The following is a 19,147-nucleotide window of genomic DNA, read 5'->3' as shown; positions in this document are numbered from 1 at the left end:
TTCTTCTGGCGTCCAGAGGCCACTATTAATAATATTAAATTTTTAAAACGCCCATTTCCACTTAGATAAAATAAAGGAGAAGACGACAAGAGCCAACAGTGAAATGTGAGGACCGTTGGAGAAACATCTAGCGCACGTGGGTGTGATCTTCCTAAGATCATTTTCGTGTTCATCAAGATGTCTTGGAGCTGCCTGTTTTGTCAGGTGTACCTTCGAGAAAGTCCTACTCAGAAGACGAATCAACGTCTTTTCAATTGTTCTCATTTTTAAAAAATATTTTACGTGTTTAATAGTCAATATTTTTTATTGAAACACAAAAAAGTGATCGCCTTAGATTCCCCAGTGAATGCACGTCAAATAGCCTGAGAAACGCTGCCTGACTTCTGAATTGAACCATTACTTTTTTACTTCTGAATTGAACCATTACTTGTTTGTTTGTCCTCGGGCTCTTATGACGCACTATGTCATGATGGTGTAGACATGTTATAAACTGTTGTGTCCATTGACTGTCACTCTGACGTAGACTTTCCTTAAAGGGTGAGGGTATTGCACACTGAAGGATTCTCTCCTTTATGATCTCCATCTTGTTTTGTTGGGTAGCTAGTTTTTTGCATCCTCTATTTGTAGACATGAAAAGGGAAAAAAAAAAAAGGCTGAGTTAAAAGTTGAACCAAACTATTGGCAGGCACTGGGTGGGGCTATTGCTGGCTGCAGCATTGTAGAGCTCCCTATGTCTCTGTGTTGATGGTCTCAGATTTCGGTGAATAATTTGAGCCAGAAACTTGAAGCCATACTTTCTGAAGGTCAACGTTATTGTCTAGCTGAAAGGTTTCAGATGAACAGAAATAGAATTTACTGGAGGGTTGAAATATTGATTCCCTCTCTCTCTCTCTCTCTCTCTCTCTCTCTCTCTCTCTCTTTCTCTCTCTCTCTCTCTCTCTCTTACACACACACACACATTATGTGTATATCATGAGCCTGTGAGGGAGAGATCGAAAGAGAAATGTTGAACATTCTTTGTGTGTGTGTGTGTGTTCTTGACATCGCAGCTGATATGTTTTGAAATACTTAAGTTATTTACCTCTTGCTTCTCTCTCTGAAAAAAAAAACACAATTTAAACACAAGCGTTAGAAACAGGTGTTTGTGTGTGTGTGTAGTAAGGCTGAGGGCAGTATTTCATAGAACCCACACAAACCTAGTAGCGACCTGTATTTAAGATGTTTTCCTATTTGAAATATGATTTGATCTGATTGAGTGCATTCATATTTATAACTGTTACTAGATCTAGTAGATCGATCATTCCAGTCATGGCCATTAGATGCTCACATAAACTGGATAGTAAGTAATCCTAATTAAAATCGTGGTTCTGTTTTTTTCCCCTTGACTTCTATAAAAACAAAAACAAACAAGCAAAATATATAAACCTTAAAAAAACAAAGATTATCTAAGGGAAATAACTCCACACTGAAATTATATCACGCAAATATGCAGAAGCTATTTCCCTTTTCGATATCAAAAAAAAATTAATTCATGTTTTGTTAGGTACAATAAATAATAGTTTAAATCTTCAAACAAAGTAATTACCAATAATTAATCGACTGCTTGGTTATTTTGTGTTTTATTGATTCATACATTGTCTTTTCCCGTGAATAATGGTGCAAAGTTTCAACTTTATTGGAGAAAGGGTCTGGGAGAAATAAGGTGTTCAATCCCTCTACCAGACAGATTGAGCTGATAAAAGCTTTGCACAAACTGTAGGTGGGATCCGCACCCCGCTACTATCATTTATCACTTCCTAAAACGTTCGCATGACCCTCTTCGAGTTTACAATCCGGCTCGTCTCTCCATATCCCTGCTATTTAGCGGTTGCATTCACCGTATCGTACTGGAGTGTAAAACTATCGCAGTTGCTACCTCACAAACTGTCCTTATTCCCCGGATATCCCCGAATCCATCAGATTCAAATTTGCCTTTTATCTTTACGATAGATTAGCCTTTGCCCTGACAATTAATAAAGCACAAGGCAAAAAGTTCAAAAAGATATGCATATATCTTCCAAAACCTGTTTTCAGTCGACAATTGTATGTTGCTGTCTTTAGGGTTCCTTCTTTTTATTGACTTACAGTCGTTTGTCCAAACCTATCCCATTTGGACAACTGTGTTTTTCAGAAAGTGTTCACCCGTCACTAAATAGCGGCGTATGCTACGCCGTGGGTCGACTAGTACTAAGTATTCAATCAATGTTCTCCTTTAGATAGTTCTCCTTTCAGAGTTGTTGTCTATAGGGCAGATAATATAAAAATCATCTGTTTCTGTGGTCTACGGTTTACGAGGGTGTCATGTGACGAGCACAACGGCCAACCTCCTTTACTTTTCCCCAACTAATGTTAGGTACCCATTATAGCTGGGTGGACTCAGAGGCGCCCGAAAATCCCGAAAATAAAAATCACAGTCTTCACCAGGGACCCCCGGTTTGGAAGTCAAGCGCTTTACCGCTCAGCCACCGCGCCTCTCTTTCTATCAATGATAGAAATGAAAAAGCAAGAAGAGAAAGGTATAGCTTAAAGAACAACATCAACTGTTCATATTCAAGGCTCACAATTTTTTGTTTTTTTTTAAAGGCTAACAACATTTTTGCATTCGATATTAGAAACTAAAGTTGATCAAACTAAAGAATAGAGATCGATATGTAGCGAAAGTATCTCAATAAAAGATATATACAATATCTTTATATATATATACAGGGCTTTTTTTGTGACGGTACGCACCGGTACGGCGTACCGGCACTGTTTTGAAAAAATTATTACTTTTCTTGTATTTTAACGTATATTATTAATTTTTAGTTGTTAAAAGGTTAGGCAATCAACTACTGAGTACCGGCACCTAATTTTTTACAAAAAGCACTGTATATATATATATATATATATATATATATATATTTGTATATATATTTATATATACAATCCATACAATCTATATTTATATATACAATAGATATATACAATCAAATTTCCTGTGAATGCTTCCTAAAAACAAGTTCATTTGATTTGAAAATGTAATAATTTATTACAGGAAAGAAGGGAAAAGCATGTTTTTAGTTCTGAAAATTGGTATTGAAGTCATATTTCAATAGATACTGGTATAGATGTGTTGTGAGAAGATGGTTTTAAAACATTCCAGAGTGTGAGTACATTGGCTTGTCTTGTCGTGTGCCTAAGACTTTGAGTAACCAGCGCTGTACTTGCAGAATACATCCTCTCCCATGAGATTCCTTGTGCATGCAACCATTTATACCAAAAGTTCCCCGGGTTTCCTCTCTTGTTTCTCCCATTCCCTGTCCCCCCCCCTTTCCCATACATACATAGACATAGAGCGTGTATTTCCTAGTTTAATTTAATCCCTTTTCAACTCCCAAAACTTCTCAAAATGAATCTTCCAGACTTCCCTCCAACCCCTTTCTATCTTCTTTCTTTCTTTTTCACAAAGCGTATAGCAACTCACTCTGTCTGTCTGTCTGTCTATTGGGTACAAAGTTTGCACACGTTATTTCTCGCACACCCAATCTCGGATTTCGTTTCATTATTTTTGTAGCTTAAAAACAAGAATCAATAATAAAATGTATATTATAAATATATCTAGATCTGGGCTCTATTTAGTCTTATTTAGACTGACAAGTGTAGACCTACCTATACTGAGGATATGTCAAAACTGCGCGCTATAAAAGTAGTGCTTTTTTTTTTAACTTATAATTAAAACAAAGTTTGTATCAAAATTATTTTTTTCAAACAACATTTCAATCAGTATTCCATTCATTGAGTCAGTTGGAAGATATATTTTATAATGATCCATGCACACTTTTTCCATTGTGACCTTAGAAGCAATTTTTTTAAAACAATTGAATGCGCGAATCGATGAATGAAGCTTGATTTATTGACGAAGTCTGTGACCTTTTTAAAAAAAATTACATCCCCTGAAGATTTTCATTTAAAAGTGGTGTATTTTTTTGAAAATTTGCTTGCATGTGTAATTTTAAAAATGAAATGGTTCACTTTTCTAAAAGAAAAAAGTAGTCATTGCATCAGAACTTTGAATGATCTGAAATATCAGACTAACCACACAAAACTAATACAAATCTATTCTCCTTTCGGGGGCCGCTAAAAACAACATTTAGCTAATGATCGGTAATTAATAATGTTATTTGGTATCAAACAAGGGAAAGAAATTTTTCTTGACTTATGTTGTGGTATAAGTTGAATTAGTCTCCTTGAGGAGTCTTGAGCCCTGAGTTCAAATTCAAGTTGTATTTTTCTTCATGTATTTTAAAAAGCGATCACGGTGACACTCACAGAGATACCCCCCTTCTTCCCCGTCCCCCTTTTCCCCCAACTAGACAAGTGATAGGATCATAGCGCATCGAGAAAGCTTAAAGTATGAAAATGTGTTAAACAAAAATATTTCTAATCGAACAGATTAATTATTGTTGGTCTAGTTCTATTACAAATTTAATTGCATGACTGATCCAAACTAATTGATACAATTAAGCTTAAAATAAGCTTTGTTTAAAAAAAAAAGTATTTTAAAAATATTGTCTTGTTTATTTTGTAATTTCAAATCTTCTCACCACTTACAAGCAACATCTTCATTCCCTGCACGCCTATCTTTCAGACTTCCTTCATACACATCTTACTGACTCACTTGATACACATCTTACTAACTCCATACACATCTTACTGACTACCTTCATACGGTTCCTACCCTTTAGATCACCCCGAATTGCCTCTGCCATCCTATCTCACACAACAGACAAGGCCAATGTAGTGCTGACACATTCTGTCATTTCAATGTCCCAGCTTCCGTTCCACCCATCCTTCTAGTCTTTGAATGATTGTCTGATAATTTCTGATGACGTGTATGTGAGAACATCTAAGCCGAGGGAGATGTTGATTGTTTTTGTACTCAGTGCAAGTTTTGTAGCTGCTCTTTTTTTTTTTTAGAATTTTTCTTTTCATTTGATATCTTATAGTCTAAGTTTTTTGCAGTAGAAATTAAGTAAAAAACACTTTACCCTAGACGTTAATTGGTTTGGGGTGGGGGCACTAGCGGATCCAGAACTGTGGGGGGGGGGGGCGATTTTTTTCCAAACCCTAACCCTAACGCCCAGTAAACCCTAACCCTATGCATAAACGTGCGTACAGCGCGCGCGCGCACACACACATACATATATATATATATTTATCATTTCTCAACCTTCGGCGAAAAACAAAACAACTGGGGCAGCGCTATAAGGTTCTCTTGTTAGGTTCGGGGCGAAGCCCCGACGACAAAAGCGTTTTCTTGCTTTTTTCACTGTAGAAACGTATTTTCCTGATATCTGAAGCTCATTATTCATCAATGGAGTTCGGGGCGAAGCCCCTACGCCAAAAGCGTTTTCTTGCATTCTTCATTGCAGAAACGCATTCTCCTGACATCTACAGCTCATTATTCATCAATGGAATTCGGGGCAAAGCCCCGACGCCAAAAGCATTTTCTTGCATTCTTCATTGCAGAAACGCATTCTCCTGACAAGTACAGCTCATTATTCACCAATGGAGTTCGGGGCGAAGCCCCGACGCCAAAAGCGTTTTCTTTCATTCTTCACTGCAGAAACGCATTCTCCTGACCTAAAGCTCATTATTCATACTATTAAAAAGGACCTTTCGAATAATGTTGTACTTGAAAAATATTCTAATATAAATTTATAGGCCCATAATACATTGCTAATAAAACTGTTTTGTTCCTTGAAAAGATAGGTTACCCCACATATTTAGATTTTTGCTTTAAGGATCGCCGCCGAAAAAAAAAATATTCGATAAATAGTATTTAAGAAGATCAAAGTGTAAATTGTGAGTTATAGTCCCAAATTTATTTAACTAGAAAAATATCAGATTGAGTAAAGGTTGGTAAAAGGCGACTATGAAATTATTATTTGAGTTTATAACTCATCTCAATTATGACTGTTATACCGAAAAATTTCGTTCGAATTCTAACTTTTCCAATGCACAGTCTTTCTTAAAATAATTATGATAAATTCATGTGAAATTATATAAACTCTGTCTGGAAATGGGAGGGGCGGTAGAGTGAAAACGATTAATCCTCGCTCCTTTAATAATTTCTGCTAAAGATTGCATTTGGTATTAAAGAATATGGGTGGGACGACTCGATATAAGAATTTAATTTATAGTATATATAAATTATATTAGTGATAGATTTTTTTAAAATTTTGTAATTTCTTAACTATAATACAAAAAGAAAAAGTATTGATTTGTCCGATGGGGGGAAATGCGATTGCATGTATCGCCCCTCCCACCTGGTACAACCCTTTTTCATTTAAATTTATTAATGATACAATTTGAGATTAGAGTATGGTACGACATAATATACAATGGGTCACATATCAATACGTAGTTTATATTATATAGATATTCAACTAATTTTGTTCACAAACTATGATTCTCCACAAAAATAGGACCGCCCCACCCAGCACTCAGAGAGTTAGAGTGGGGAGGGCAGTACATGCAATCGCCCCCCCCCTCACCTCACCGAATCGGCCAAGATACCAGAAAGGGAGCGACATAATATACAATATATATATTAATTCAACTAATTTTGTTCACAAACTATGATTTCTCCATAAAAACGGACCGCCCCCGCCCCCCCCCCCCACTCAAAGGGTTTAGGTGGGAAAGGCAGTAGAGGTATTCGCCCCCCCCCCCACCAATCGGCCAACAGGGAACGACATAATATAAAGTGGGGGGGGGGGGCGATCGCCCCACCGCCCCCCCCCCTGGATCCGCCAGTGGGTGGGGGTGGGGGTTGGTAAACGTGGACGCTGTCCCCTCTTATTTTGATTTACTTTCTTGTCTAACTTTGGAAGCCACTGGGTGAGTTCACCTCCTAACGACTGGCAGTCCATTGTTCATTCCTCCTTGCTTCATTGTTTGTTTCTTGTCAGTGAAAGGTTAGCTAGGTCGCCAGTCATTCGATAGGTTTTAACTGCAAGGTTTCACACACTATCCTCCCTTTTATGATGTACACCCAGTGGTTCCCAAACTTTTTCCTTAATGGAACACTTGGCACATTCTAAGTATTTAGCGGAACACTTTGCTTAATTTTCAGAGAGATTAATACACCTGGTGTATTATTCCAGTAGTTTGTGGAACACCTATTCATGCCTCGCGAAACACTAGGGTTCCACGGAAATCAGTTTGGGAAACACTGATGTACACCAGTAGCGTTGATCTCTTAGAAGCTGGTGGGCACCTTGATATCTACATATGGGCTAATTCTCTTTAGCGACTTTCTTTATTTTGTGCACTCATGGAGCTTGTTAGTGTTAGCAGCATGACCATCCACTGGGTGGCGGCGCGTGATGGTCGTCCCCCCCCCCTCCCTTTTGAGGTTTCCATACCAAGCGTCTGTTTTCGCCACCTCTCTGCATTTATTCACGTGACCTCTGACTTCTTTTATTCATTGTGCCGTTTTGATGATAATTTGATGGTTAAAAAAAAAAAAGGTGTACACATCTTCCAGACAGAAGTAGATTCAAACTCACGTCAAGAGAGACTATTGCATACAGCCATACCCTCGGATCGCTCGGCTACTTCAACTATGAAAGAAGCCGTAATTGTTTGATTTTTAAAGAGAGTATATTTGCAATGTATTTTCCTGAAAGTATAGCTTTAATACTTATGCACCTGCATGTCGCAGTACGTACATCTTCTAGTATACAAGAATTAAATTGTGGAGCACTGAACTTGAAACAGGTGGTTTGGAATAGGAATAAAGTGTTGAATATTTTAATTTATTTTATACATATTTTTAAAGTGCAGTCACAAAAATATTATATGTTTATGTATATATTTTACGTTTATTGGAGAGTCATACAGTAGGTTGGTGTACTAGATGTTGTAGTTTTATTTTTATTTATTGTACAAGTTTTAGTTGTGTATATTTGTTTATAATTTCTAGTTCCACCCAATTTTTTTCTACGCATGCCTGTGATGTAGCCAGTGCTTTAGCTGTGTTTCAATGTTGTCCTTCTTCTTTCAGTCCCGTGATGTCGGTGTTAGGACTATAGTCATGCTGGATGAGCAAGGCGGTATGTACACGGCTTTTTTGTTGCTTGGGTTTTTATTTTATGTTTAAGTTGTTTTTTAAAGCTTATTTTCTTTGCTGGCTTTAATTGTGTTTGTGCTTTTGTGTTGTTATTGTTTGCTTGGAACTGAATGTATTCTGATTCATTTTTTATTTACAGCTATTGTTTTTCTATTATTACGAAGCACTTAGAGCTCAACTACTTGCATTAGCATACACACAGGCGCAACTAGAAATACAAAGTTACTAAGGTGGAGTCACGTGATTTAATGTTGGACACACACCACTCAGTGCTGTGTCTAGGTCGATTTTTTAATTTTTTTTTTACAAAGCTTCTAACAACTTTATCTATCTGTGTGGGTCGTTGAAGCCTTAATTTTTCTTTAAGGGACCCCCCAAAAAAAAACCCACAAAAAAACTGTTGAACTTGCATTGTAGTTATAGTGTCGATATAGATGAAGTGAAAGAACTTTTTTTAGGAAAGTTTAAAAATATTAACTTCTTAATAGAAGGATCTTTTTTTATCGCTTTCGTTGAAAGGCGTCTGCAACAAGATCGACTCGAATAGTTCTTTTGCAAGAGACACTTTAACTCTTCTCTTCCAGCTTAATCCTATCCGTCTTTCTCGCATCAGAATGGTCCAAATCTTTCAGGACTATGTACCATCTTTCTATTGGTTAGACCGGCCTGCTTACGAGGACTATGTACCATCTTTCTATTGGTTAGACCGGCCTGCTTACGAGGACTATGTACCATCTTTATTTTGGTTAGACCGGCCTGCTTACGAGGACTATGTACCATCTTTCTATTGGTTAGACCGGCCTGCTTACGAGGACTATGTACCATCTTTCTATTGGTTAGACCGGCCTGCTTACGAGGACTATGTACCATCTTTCTATTGGTTAGACCGGCCTGCTTACGAGGACTATGTACCATCTTTCTATTGGTTAGACCGGCCTGCTTACGAGGACTATGTACCATCTTTCTATTGGTTAGACCGGCCTGCTTACGAGGACCAAGTCCATGACATGTCTTTCACACTTCAGTAACTCGGTTCTCTTGACCCTAATTTGACGTGACTAGCCCTGCTCTTTGGACTATTATGTAAACGCTAGAAGAATGCATTTTTGAAGTTCAGATTGCAGGAAAAACGCTTGAAGCCTCTCTCCACTCCCCCGCCCCCTAAGACGACCTTTCTGTTTAAAGGACATACCTTTTTTTTTTTTTTTTTTTTTTTTCGAAATAAAAAAAAGTATGTGGGACTAGTAAAGGTTTGAGAAACACTTGTCTAGGTTCCTATAGGAATGTGTGACGTAAGCTCTACCGCTATCAGCTTGTTCTGACTTCTAGTTGATATTAAGAGAAGCTTGTTGGCTTATTTGTAAACAAATTTATTCTATTCGCTGTTAAAAAATACTTTCTTTTGATAAGCAAACCAAACGCCCATTTCAGATCTGTTATCTGTTTCTCATAGCTGCATTTTTATTTCAAACTTCTCTAAACTGTAATTGTTATAAGCTCATTCTTGTTAAACCAAGAGGCGTCTCTTTTTTTACTGGATTGCGTTGTTTTATATGCAACGCACTGAAGTGTCTATCTCGTCTAGGCCAATCTGTTTATATTCCCTTTGACCATACCGTTTGATCGTCTTAAGAGCTGAGCCGAAGGCTCTTCGAGCTCTAAGTTTGAAATAAACCCTGTTTGAGCGTCAAACAATAAAAAAAAACAACCTGTGTGAACACACAGTTCTGTCTGGAAGAGACCCAATTCAATGCCTATGTAAAGCATTGCTATTTCCGATGCATCTGGCCCCCAACGCATGGGCTAGACACGGCCGAAGGCCGAGTGCACCGAGAACCTCCGCCATTTTCCTTCGTTATACCAAGCTAACCGTGGGGGAGTCGCCATTTATGCAACGGTCCCTTGAGGAACGGCGCACGGATTTGTGACAGGTTGGTGGGGACTCTTTTACAACTCCGCTCCGTGCAATGGGTCGACTCTTGTCTACCCGTGGGCATCCCCACGGGAGTCTTGTGTTGCTACCCGTTTAGCCTAACCACTTCCTCTAATGGTCGTTTCCACACGAGCGCCACGATGAGGCAGAGTAGCTTGCTCGCGTTTGACCATACCTATTAGCCTTCTAGCCTCTACATGACGTGTGAGTCCAAAGCATTGCCTCAGCCCACCAGTGCGGGGAACCCAAACAAGATGATCTACTTGTCTGACGCAGCACTCGGTCGTCTGGCGTTTCTTCATGACTCTCTTTCACGTCTGACTATATATGCGCGGAGCTTTCGTCCGTGATAATGCAGGTCATGATGGCGATAAAAACGGAATCACGTTTCCACAATATCCCGTGCAGATAAAAAAAAGTTTATAGCCTAATGCATATAGTAAAATCAATAAGTTTTTTCTCAATAGCGTCCAAAAAAAAAAGCCTTTAAAATTATTTTTTTTTAGATTTCTATGGTTTAACATCGAAATAAAATTTGTGTGTGTGTGTGTGTTTATGTATAATGTTGGGAGAGGGGTGAGGGTAGCGAATATTCTTCAAAAGCTGTTCCATGAAGTGGGAAAAAGAATGATAGCTTTTTTGTTTTACCCTCCTCTGGCTAGTTTTGAGTAGCTTAGTTATGTCCCCTAGTCTCCATATCTATTAGGACTAGCGTATTGATCGCCTTGTTCTCCATACGTCTGTGTGAAAAGGTTATGTGACTGTGTTCCCATTGCTTTCCACTGAACTGAACTTTCGACAGATTCTTGCTCTCTCTCTCTCTCTCTCTCTCTCTCTCTTTACTTCTCCAACATTCCACTCATCTTTCTATCCACGCCTTTCCTAATGGAATATTTGTTACATTTAGTTGGCTGTGTACTGGTTGGATGTCCAGTTAACTGTGCAGGTTGAAGTCCAGTCAATTACTGTCCAGTTATCAATGAAGTTAGATGTCCAGTTAAAAATGCAGTTGGATTTCCAGTTAACTCTACAGTTATTTTGAATAACTTAGCTGTATAACATTTAGATCTTGAGCTATACAGGGGAAATAATCCTTCAGGATTTATGGGCACGACATGGCCTAAATTGGCCGACGTGCCAAAAAAAAAATCAAATATGTCCAGTTAACAATGCAGTTGGATGTCCAGTTAACAATGCAGTTGGATGTCCAGTTAACAATGCAGTTGGATGTCCAGTTAACAATGCAGTTGGATGTCCAGTTAACAATGCAGTTGGATGTCCAGTTAACAATGCAGTTGGATGTCCAGTTAACAATGCAGTTGGATGTCCAGTTAACAATGCAGTTGGATGTCCAGTTAACAATGCAGTTGGATGTCCAGTTAACAATGCAGTTGGATGTCCAGTTAACAATGCAGTTGGATGTTCAGTTAACAATGCAGTTGGATGTTCAGTTAACTACACAATATTCTGTCCAGTTATGATACAGTTGGATGTCCAGTTTAAAATGCAGTTGGATGTCCAGTTAACTATACAATGTTCTGTTCAGTTAACTATGCAGTTGATGTCCAGTTAAATGGATTTGGATGTCCAGTTAACAATGCAGTTGGATGTCCAGTTTAATGCAGTTGGAGCTCCAGCTAGCAATGCAGTAGGATATCCAGTTGTATTTCCATTTAAATACAGTTGGATTTCCATTTAACTACAGTTGGATGTCCGGTTAAATGCAGTTGGATGTCCAGTAATCAATGCAGTTGGATGTCCAGTTAAATGCAGTGGGATGTCCAATTAAATGAAGTTGAATGTCCATTAAACAGTACAGTTGGATGTCAACTACTCAAGTTAGTGACAAGAGTTTACAGACACTATGTGCAGGACGCTAATAGAAAAAGTTTTCAGTCAGTGAGAGGCTAGTGCCAATGTCTCAGAGACAGTTCATCTTATTAGATCAAGAAATACTGCTACCACTGCATAGTACTTCTAGAAGCGATAGTCTAGGAATAGTCTACGTAATAAATAATTGCCTCAACTTATCCTGGAAGTTTTTGAGTTGAGCTGCGACTTTTTGAGACAGACAAACGAATACTATTTAGTCAACTGATTTTAGGACATCATTAAAAAAAAACAAAGGCCACTTCAAATGGCGTCCATTCGTGTTGCGTGGTTTGATTGTAAACAGAAAGTTTTCAATGGAGTTCAGCTAAAAGGGGAATGCGGCTCGATACTCAGTCGTATACACACACACACACAAACACACACACACACATCCTCACGAGACAGACGGTCTTCTTGTATTTAGAAAAAAACAAACAAACCCAGCTTGTATTCCAACATTCCGTCCTTGTTGATCGAAACTTATTTACTCTGCAGGAACACCGCCCTTCAATGGAAGGAGGTGGGGGGGGGGGGGCGAGGCACGGCTGGGTCCAAACGTGATTAGCTAGAGTCCTTCCCCCCTCCCTCCATCTAATCAACTTTTAATGACCGCTTGGACAGTGTAGTGGCTCCCCAAACATTCATCCGTTTTACAAAAAAAAAGGTGGGGGGGGGGGATATCTCCCTCTGTGTTGACCCAGGACTAGACGGGACAGCATTGATTAGTGAGCACGTAACAATGGGCACGACCTTGACCCTTTCCTGCTCAACCTAGTCGCATTAAGAGTTCCTTACTTTTGTGGTATTGATTGGCTGTTCACCGCATGCCCCCTCCCCCCCCCCCCTTTGCCACACCCTCTCCACCTCGCCTCAACGGAGGCAACATGGTGAATGTAGAAAGTCAGGCGTTAAAGTGCTGAAATAGTTTTAGTAGGTCTCTATTAATTACACACAGGGGAGAGAAATCATGGACATTGTAGTCTTAAAAATGATTCCCCTTGGCCTGGTTTTTCGGAAAGGGACGTTTGGGTTGAATTCGTGTCCTCCAGTGAGTGCAAGCACCAAAACTAGGACCTGGCAGACGTTGAAAGTCACCAAGTTAGATCAAGCTGTCTCACATCACGACAAACTTGTACTTGTGTTGATCTGCCAGCAGGAATACCAAAACAACAACATCGCGTCATTTGTAACGAAGTTCTATCACCAGCCAATTGACGAGTTTATCTGTATGCAAATCTCTTGAAACTCCTATGGCATGAGAAAGTTGGTTCATTTTTGGAGAAGTATCAAATCTCTTGGGACAGAAATAAGTGGTATCTGTTCACATGGTGCTCCAAGTATGCCAATTTGATGGGCTGGATTTTAACGTTTGGTACAAACTGAGCCACATCAAAAGTCTTCGGAACTCATTGTATGATTCATCGGCGGATATAAGTAATGAAAGTACTGCGTCAAGAATGACAAGAAGCTTTGAAAAACTTCTCTTCAAGGATCAAATGCCACGTGCCTCGTTTTGTCTAAACGAAAATTCCGATCCTTCGAAATGTTCCAGCTTTGAAAATTAAAAAAAAAAAAAAAGGACGAAAATATTATTGACATGTTTGTAACTTTATCTACTCTTTCTGAGGAAAATATTCTTGAACCTGACAAACGGAAACAATGATTCTTTCTGGGATGGAACGTTTGCTTGGATTTGAACAATTTCCGGAGACATCACAAAAAGTGTTTTATTGAATTTTTTTTATAGCGATACAGCGAACATCATTTTTTAAAATGTGATTTACACAATTCTGGATCAAGTAGTTTCAGTACCGTCTTGTATGTGTGTCGCCTTTTCTCTTCCATTTCCATGAACATATTTTGTGAAACATGGTCTTACAGTCTGTTAGTTATCATTAAAGAAATAGACTTGAGGCAGATGACATTTGTTGTGGTTTTGTTTGCTTGAGAAGCCCTGATCTGGTGAAGCTCAATCTATATTCTGTCCGCACAAACTGTTTGATGGAGTTTACTAGCAACCGTCATACTTTTCCAATTGTCCCATAAGCATGCAACATAAAACATGGTGAATATGCTATAGGCAAGTCAATGAATGCAAGTTATAATGGTAAAATTGCATTTATTTGAAATTTAATTATAAGAAGAAATATATGTTTGACAAAATAAAATGACATATTTTTATGATATGTCTGCTTATGAACGAAAATACTTTTAAGGTAGGGGTCGCCATATAGTGGGGAATCGTAAAAAAGAGTCGCCGAGCTAAATAAAACAAAAATGTTGAGAACCGCTAGAAAAAGTGGAAAGGAAATGCTAAATAAAGAATGAATTACTTTTAGCAAAAAGGCGTTCAGAAACGTTGGTTATAGCCTATTAACTGTACGGAATCTACATCTATTTTAATTACTGTACGGAATCTACATCTATTTTAATTACTGTACGGAATCTACATCTATTTTAATTAACTGTACGGAATCCCCTTCTATTTTATGGCAACAACTAGCATGGTATTAGTGTCCTAACGTAAACTCTAAAAAACACAAAAACTATGTTGGTGATCGTCATCCAGGAGACCAAGTCCCTAGTTGTGTAAGTCTAGATGAGAAGTGGCACTCCATTGAACCATTTTATTACAGTCTGCTCGAGAGTCTCTTGTAGCCGTCACAGTAACCCAAGGGCTTAGCACTCGCGTGAGCGGCAGGGGTCTTTCTTTCAGAAACGATCATCTCCCCTTCCACTTAAAACAAAAACCAACAAAAAATGGGCATAATATTTCGCATTAATGACTGCCTCTTGCTGCTGGGGTCACCCGAGAACTTCATCTACTCAAGCGAATTACAAATAGTATACATTTAGGAGTGGGAAATTCTGTTTAGATTCTTGAAGAAATAGTTTTTATTTTTACCAATCTTATATCAACTCACTCCGTCTGTCTGTCCGTCTGTCTGTCTGTCTTAGACACGTTTTTTCTCCTACCACCTATTCTCGGATGAAGTTTAAACTTTGCACAATTATTCATTGTCGATGACAACACTCGAACCAGTCCTAAGTTTAACCAACTTGGTAATCAGTCTAATTCATTAATGTTGTTTTCTATGGGAAATGTGCTAAGGTAACGGGAGATACACCTTGCAATAATGAGATATATGGCAGCGTATGAACGGTGCTCTCACATTCAAAGAGGCGAGTTTGACTTGTCAACAAGATAGCAGACGCGTACAAGTCTCATGACCAGGAGAGTTATGCCATTGTGTACAGTTAGGGTTGACTCAAAATAGTTGTTGCAGTTTCACTCAATCCAAGCGCGTGTTTTTTATTATTAAGTAATTTTATATTTAATTTTTGTTTTATAGTGAAAAGTTTGATCTCAATTTAGTTCATAAGAAACTGACTGATGATGCGTAAAGTTGTATGGTCTGGAGTGCATGGGCGTTTCTAATAACAATCGAAAGGAGCCAAATGTTCCTGTGGCAATAAACTTGTTGCTTTTTTGTTTTGCTTTGGGTATTTCTCTTTTTTCCATAGCTCCTCCACCTACTTTTTCTCTTCTTTTCAGCTCGCCACCGATCAGCTCCCCAACCCCATTTCTTGGGTTCAAACAGTTGCACTAAATATTAAACACACTAAACAAACATCTGGGAAAAGTCTGGTTAGCACTTGCGTTGTGTTTCTGCCCTCCCTATCCCCCAAAGGAAAGAGAAGAACTTTTGGAACCAAGTCTTAGTGCCAAGCGTATCCGATATCTTGTCCAGCTATGGAGTTTTCAGTTTAATTGAAAAGCTGATCATGTTACAGAGTAAAACGAAATGACAAGTAACAAAAACACACATCCTCCATTGTCATTGTTCCAGTTGCTTGTGTGTGTGCGCACTTGTGTCTGTGTGTGTGTCTTGGTCACTAAGTAATATCATCCTAGTGTTTTTAGTTCAACTATTCAGGGTCGAGTTGGTCTCCTTTCCCCCACCTCTCCTTTGTATTTGTTCAGCGATTCTCTTCAGTTTCTCTCACCCCCCCCCCCCTCCTGCTCGTACCGCACTCAATAGCTTTATACCCAGCTTTCGGCCAGGTCTGCTTTGGTTGGCCAGATATTGGCCGGCGGCCAGCGTAGTGTATTAGGAATAGGCCAATGGAGTTTATGTTTTTTATCAGCTGGGCTCAATAGAGGGGTTGTGTTATAGAAAGCTTATTAACACATTGAAGTGCAATCATTGTTTATGCAATCTGTTATGCATTGATCTTCATTGAATTTCTTTGGGGCACATCAAAATAGTGTTGTTATGTTGAGCTACCCTCAGAATATATGACAAGGAGCAACAGGACTGGCTTTCAATGTTGTCTTTTATGTATGGGAATTAATTTTTGTCATGTATATATATTTTTATTTATTTTGTTTCACCCGTTATCAACTGTTCTCTTCTTATGGCCTATAGTTTTTCTCTTCATATTTCGGTTATCCATCCACTCAACTTCTCTAATTGATCTCTTTCTCCCTCATTAAGTCATCTGACTTCCTCGTCTTGGTTCCTGGTTTACATTTCAAGTTTATTTCCATGTTTTTAATAAACTTTCCAAAAGAAAGCATTTCCATTTGTTTTTTTTTTTTTTTTTTTTTTTTTTTTTTTAATTTTAAGTTATGCCCAATTTGTCAAATAAAAAAAAATATAGAAAGTGATATAGAATCCTACAACAATTCAGTTTTTTTGTAGATTAATTACTTCAGGCGCCTCTCACCCCGACGGAAATCCTCCTCATTTGTTTTAGGCAGCGGGGGCGGTTTAAGAACCTCTAGCGGTTTTCCTTGGCAACTAGCGTTTTCCTACATTTTGAGATTCAGCAATGCTTCTCCTGATGTATACTGTGCCCACTTCTCCATCTTTGGAGAATGTTGGTAGATTACAGATCAAACAGAGTGCGAAAGAGTGAGAGCCAATCGAGGCACATTTTTTAATGGGCTCTATCGTCGTACGATCTCAATGTGTTTAGCGAAACGTTTTGGAACAGGCATTTAAAAGACGTCAGTCGAATTGTCAAATGACACACGGAAGAAATCGACTGTTCTGACCTGACTGAGATGGGTAGAATCGCGTTGGCGGAGACGTATTGGAATGTCTTCTTCAAAAGAACGTTTAGAGTCTTGTTGCCAGGGCCGGTCTTAGGCCACTGCAACCTATGCGGTCGCAGTGGGCCCCGCGCTTTCATAGGCCCCGCGCTAATTCAGGATGTAATTATTAAATTGCAAAATATAAACGAAAAAACTCAAGAAAATCTCCTGAATTTATTAAAATATTCTGAAAACTCTTAAAAATCTCCAGAAAAATAGACTAAATTGTCATTTGTGGGTGTCATTAATTGCGGAAAATCTCAATCCTACGCGTGATAAAAGAAAAAAAGGCATTGTCAGCTTTCGTGTAATAATCGGGCGAATTTAAACCTTAATCTGAAGTTCCAATACTTTATTTACTTTTATAGTCACTAGCATATAAACATGCCATTGGTTACAAGGTTCTTAAAGTACAGATCGCAATTTTTAACTTAGTAAAGTCGAACTTTTTTTCTTATACAAAATCTTAAATTTCACTTATTATCCTTATTCCCACACAGACTAGGCCCCGCGCAATCAGTTTCGCATAGGGCAATTGCTAGGACCGGCCCTGCTTGTTGCAGACGCCGCTCTTAAAAAAACAACGGTATGAACGGTTCTACTTGGAAGAGAAAACGACGACATCTCATTGAACTTCATTCTTTGTAGTTTTCTTGTAGACATGAACAGAGGTCCAAGTCCCGAACACAACTAAAAAGAGAGAGAGACGACCTTCTCCCCTCCCTTGTCAGCACTTCCCTAGTTGCATGGCCAACTGCCATCTCATAATGCAACTTAATCTCTGTTCGTTTTTACAGACTAGAGACATGTAATATTCAATGTATTTCTGACCTTGTCTCTAGACATGTTACATAACCCTTACATTTGAAAGTTATTACCATGACTTTGCCCCTTGTGATGTCACACTTTGCTTACTACTGTTTTAGTGTCTATCTAAAATTCTAAATCTTCTAAAGGGGATGGAAATAGTATGTCTTCTGATCACCACTGAAGATACTCCTTTTGACACACTCAATCAAGTGATGGACACGTAGGAATGTAAAGTGTTGTTTGGGGTTGTCAGAAGAAATGTGAGGATCACTGAGTGACTGTGATGTAGAGACTGAGCTCATGACATATGTTCTCTCCAATTTCCTTACATGTGACTTTGCCCCCTTTCATAGTTGTGTAATATCCGATCTGCATGTGCGTTGTGGTTTAACTCCGTACCAAAAAAGGAAAAAAAAAGCCCCAACTTATTTGTCCAATGCAATATTTGACTTAAATGTATTCTTTGTTTCACTTTAAATACAGAGCTCATTGAACTGTTTATCACACTAGACCAGGGAATCAAAAGTCAAATAGTTGATTATTTTTTTAACAAAGTGAAGTTACAAACAATTGATATTCTGTTAATGCCAAATTAATTCTATTTCAATTGGCTTTAGAGTTTATTGTTATATTTATAGAATTTGTTAAAAAGACACTTTGAAAACATTATTTCATTGAGACTGTGTTGGTAAGATGATGCCGTCTCAACCCTAAGTAAAGTTGATATTGAATGTATGTATTGAACTGCTAGTTGTTCATGTACAGACTTATTTCACTTTTGTCTCTGTTGGGTAAATAATGCATGTCTCTATTCTTGTCTGCAGAACAATTGGATAGGATAGAGGAAGGTATGGATCAGATCAACCAGGACATGAAAGATGCTGAAAAGAATCTGGAAGGCCTGGAGAAATGTTGTGGTCTCTGTGTATTGCCATGGAAAAGGTGAGGGTTGGGGGTCACTGGGCTTGAAAGTGTATTGAAGAGGTGAGGGTTGGGGGTCACTGGGCTTGTGAAGAGGTGAGGGTTGGGGGTCACTGGGCTTGAAAGTGTATTGAAGAGGTGAGGGTTTGTGGTCACTGGGCTTGAAAGTGTATTGAAGAGGTGAGGGTTGGGGGTCACTGGAGTTTGAAAGCATATTGAAGAGGTGAGTGTTGGGGGTCACTGGGGTTTGAAAGTATATTGATGAGGTGAGGGTTGGGGGTCACTGGGCTTGAAAGTATATTGAAGAGGTGAGGGTTGGGGATCACTGGGGTTTAAAAGCATATTGAAGAGGTGA

At 38.7% G+C, this 19,147-nt stretch overlaps 1 protein-coding gene across 6 annotated transcripts in view; it reads left to right on the top strand.

Annotated features, from left to right (window-relative positions):
- Positions 1 to 19,147, top strand: part of LOC106063040 (synaptosomal-associated protein 25-like) — a 91,443-nt gene that overhangs the window by 60,327 nt on the left and 11,969 nt on the right. For 3 of the 6 annotated variants that reach the window (XM_056023951.1, XM_056023950.1, XM_056023949.1), the window contains exons 4-5: positions 8,090 to 8,138; positions 18,696 to 18,813. In XM_056023951.1, coding sequence (XP_055879926.1) covers positions 8,090 to 8,138; positions 18,696 to 18,813 — 167 coding nt within the window. The remainder of the gene's footprint in view (positions 1 to 8,089; positions 8,139 to 18,695; positions 18,814 to 19,147) is intronic. The other 3 variants (XM_056023948.1, XM_056023952.1, XM_056023947.1) reach the window with 1 other exon arrangement.

Source organism: Biomphalaria glabrata, chromosome 3 (genome assembly GCF_947242115.1).
Source record: "Biomphalaria glabrata chromosome 3, xgBioGlab47.1, whole genome shotgun sequence".
In the NCBI taxonomy this organism is placed as follows: Eukaryota; Metazoa; Mollusca; class Gastropoda; family Planorbidae; genus Biomphalaria; species Biomphalaria glabrata.
The sequence above is the reverse complement of the archived record's forward strand: the minus strand, read 5'-3'. Positions and strand labels throughout refer to the sequence as shown.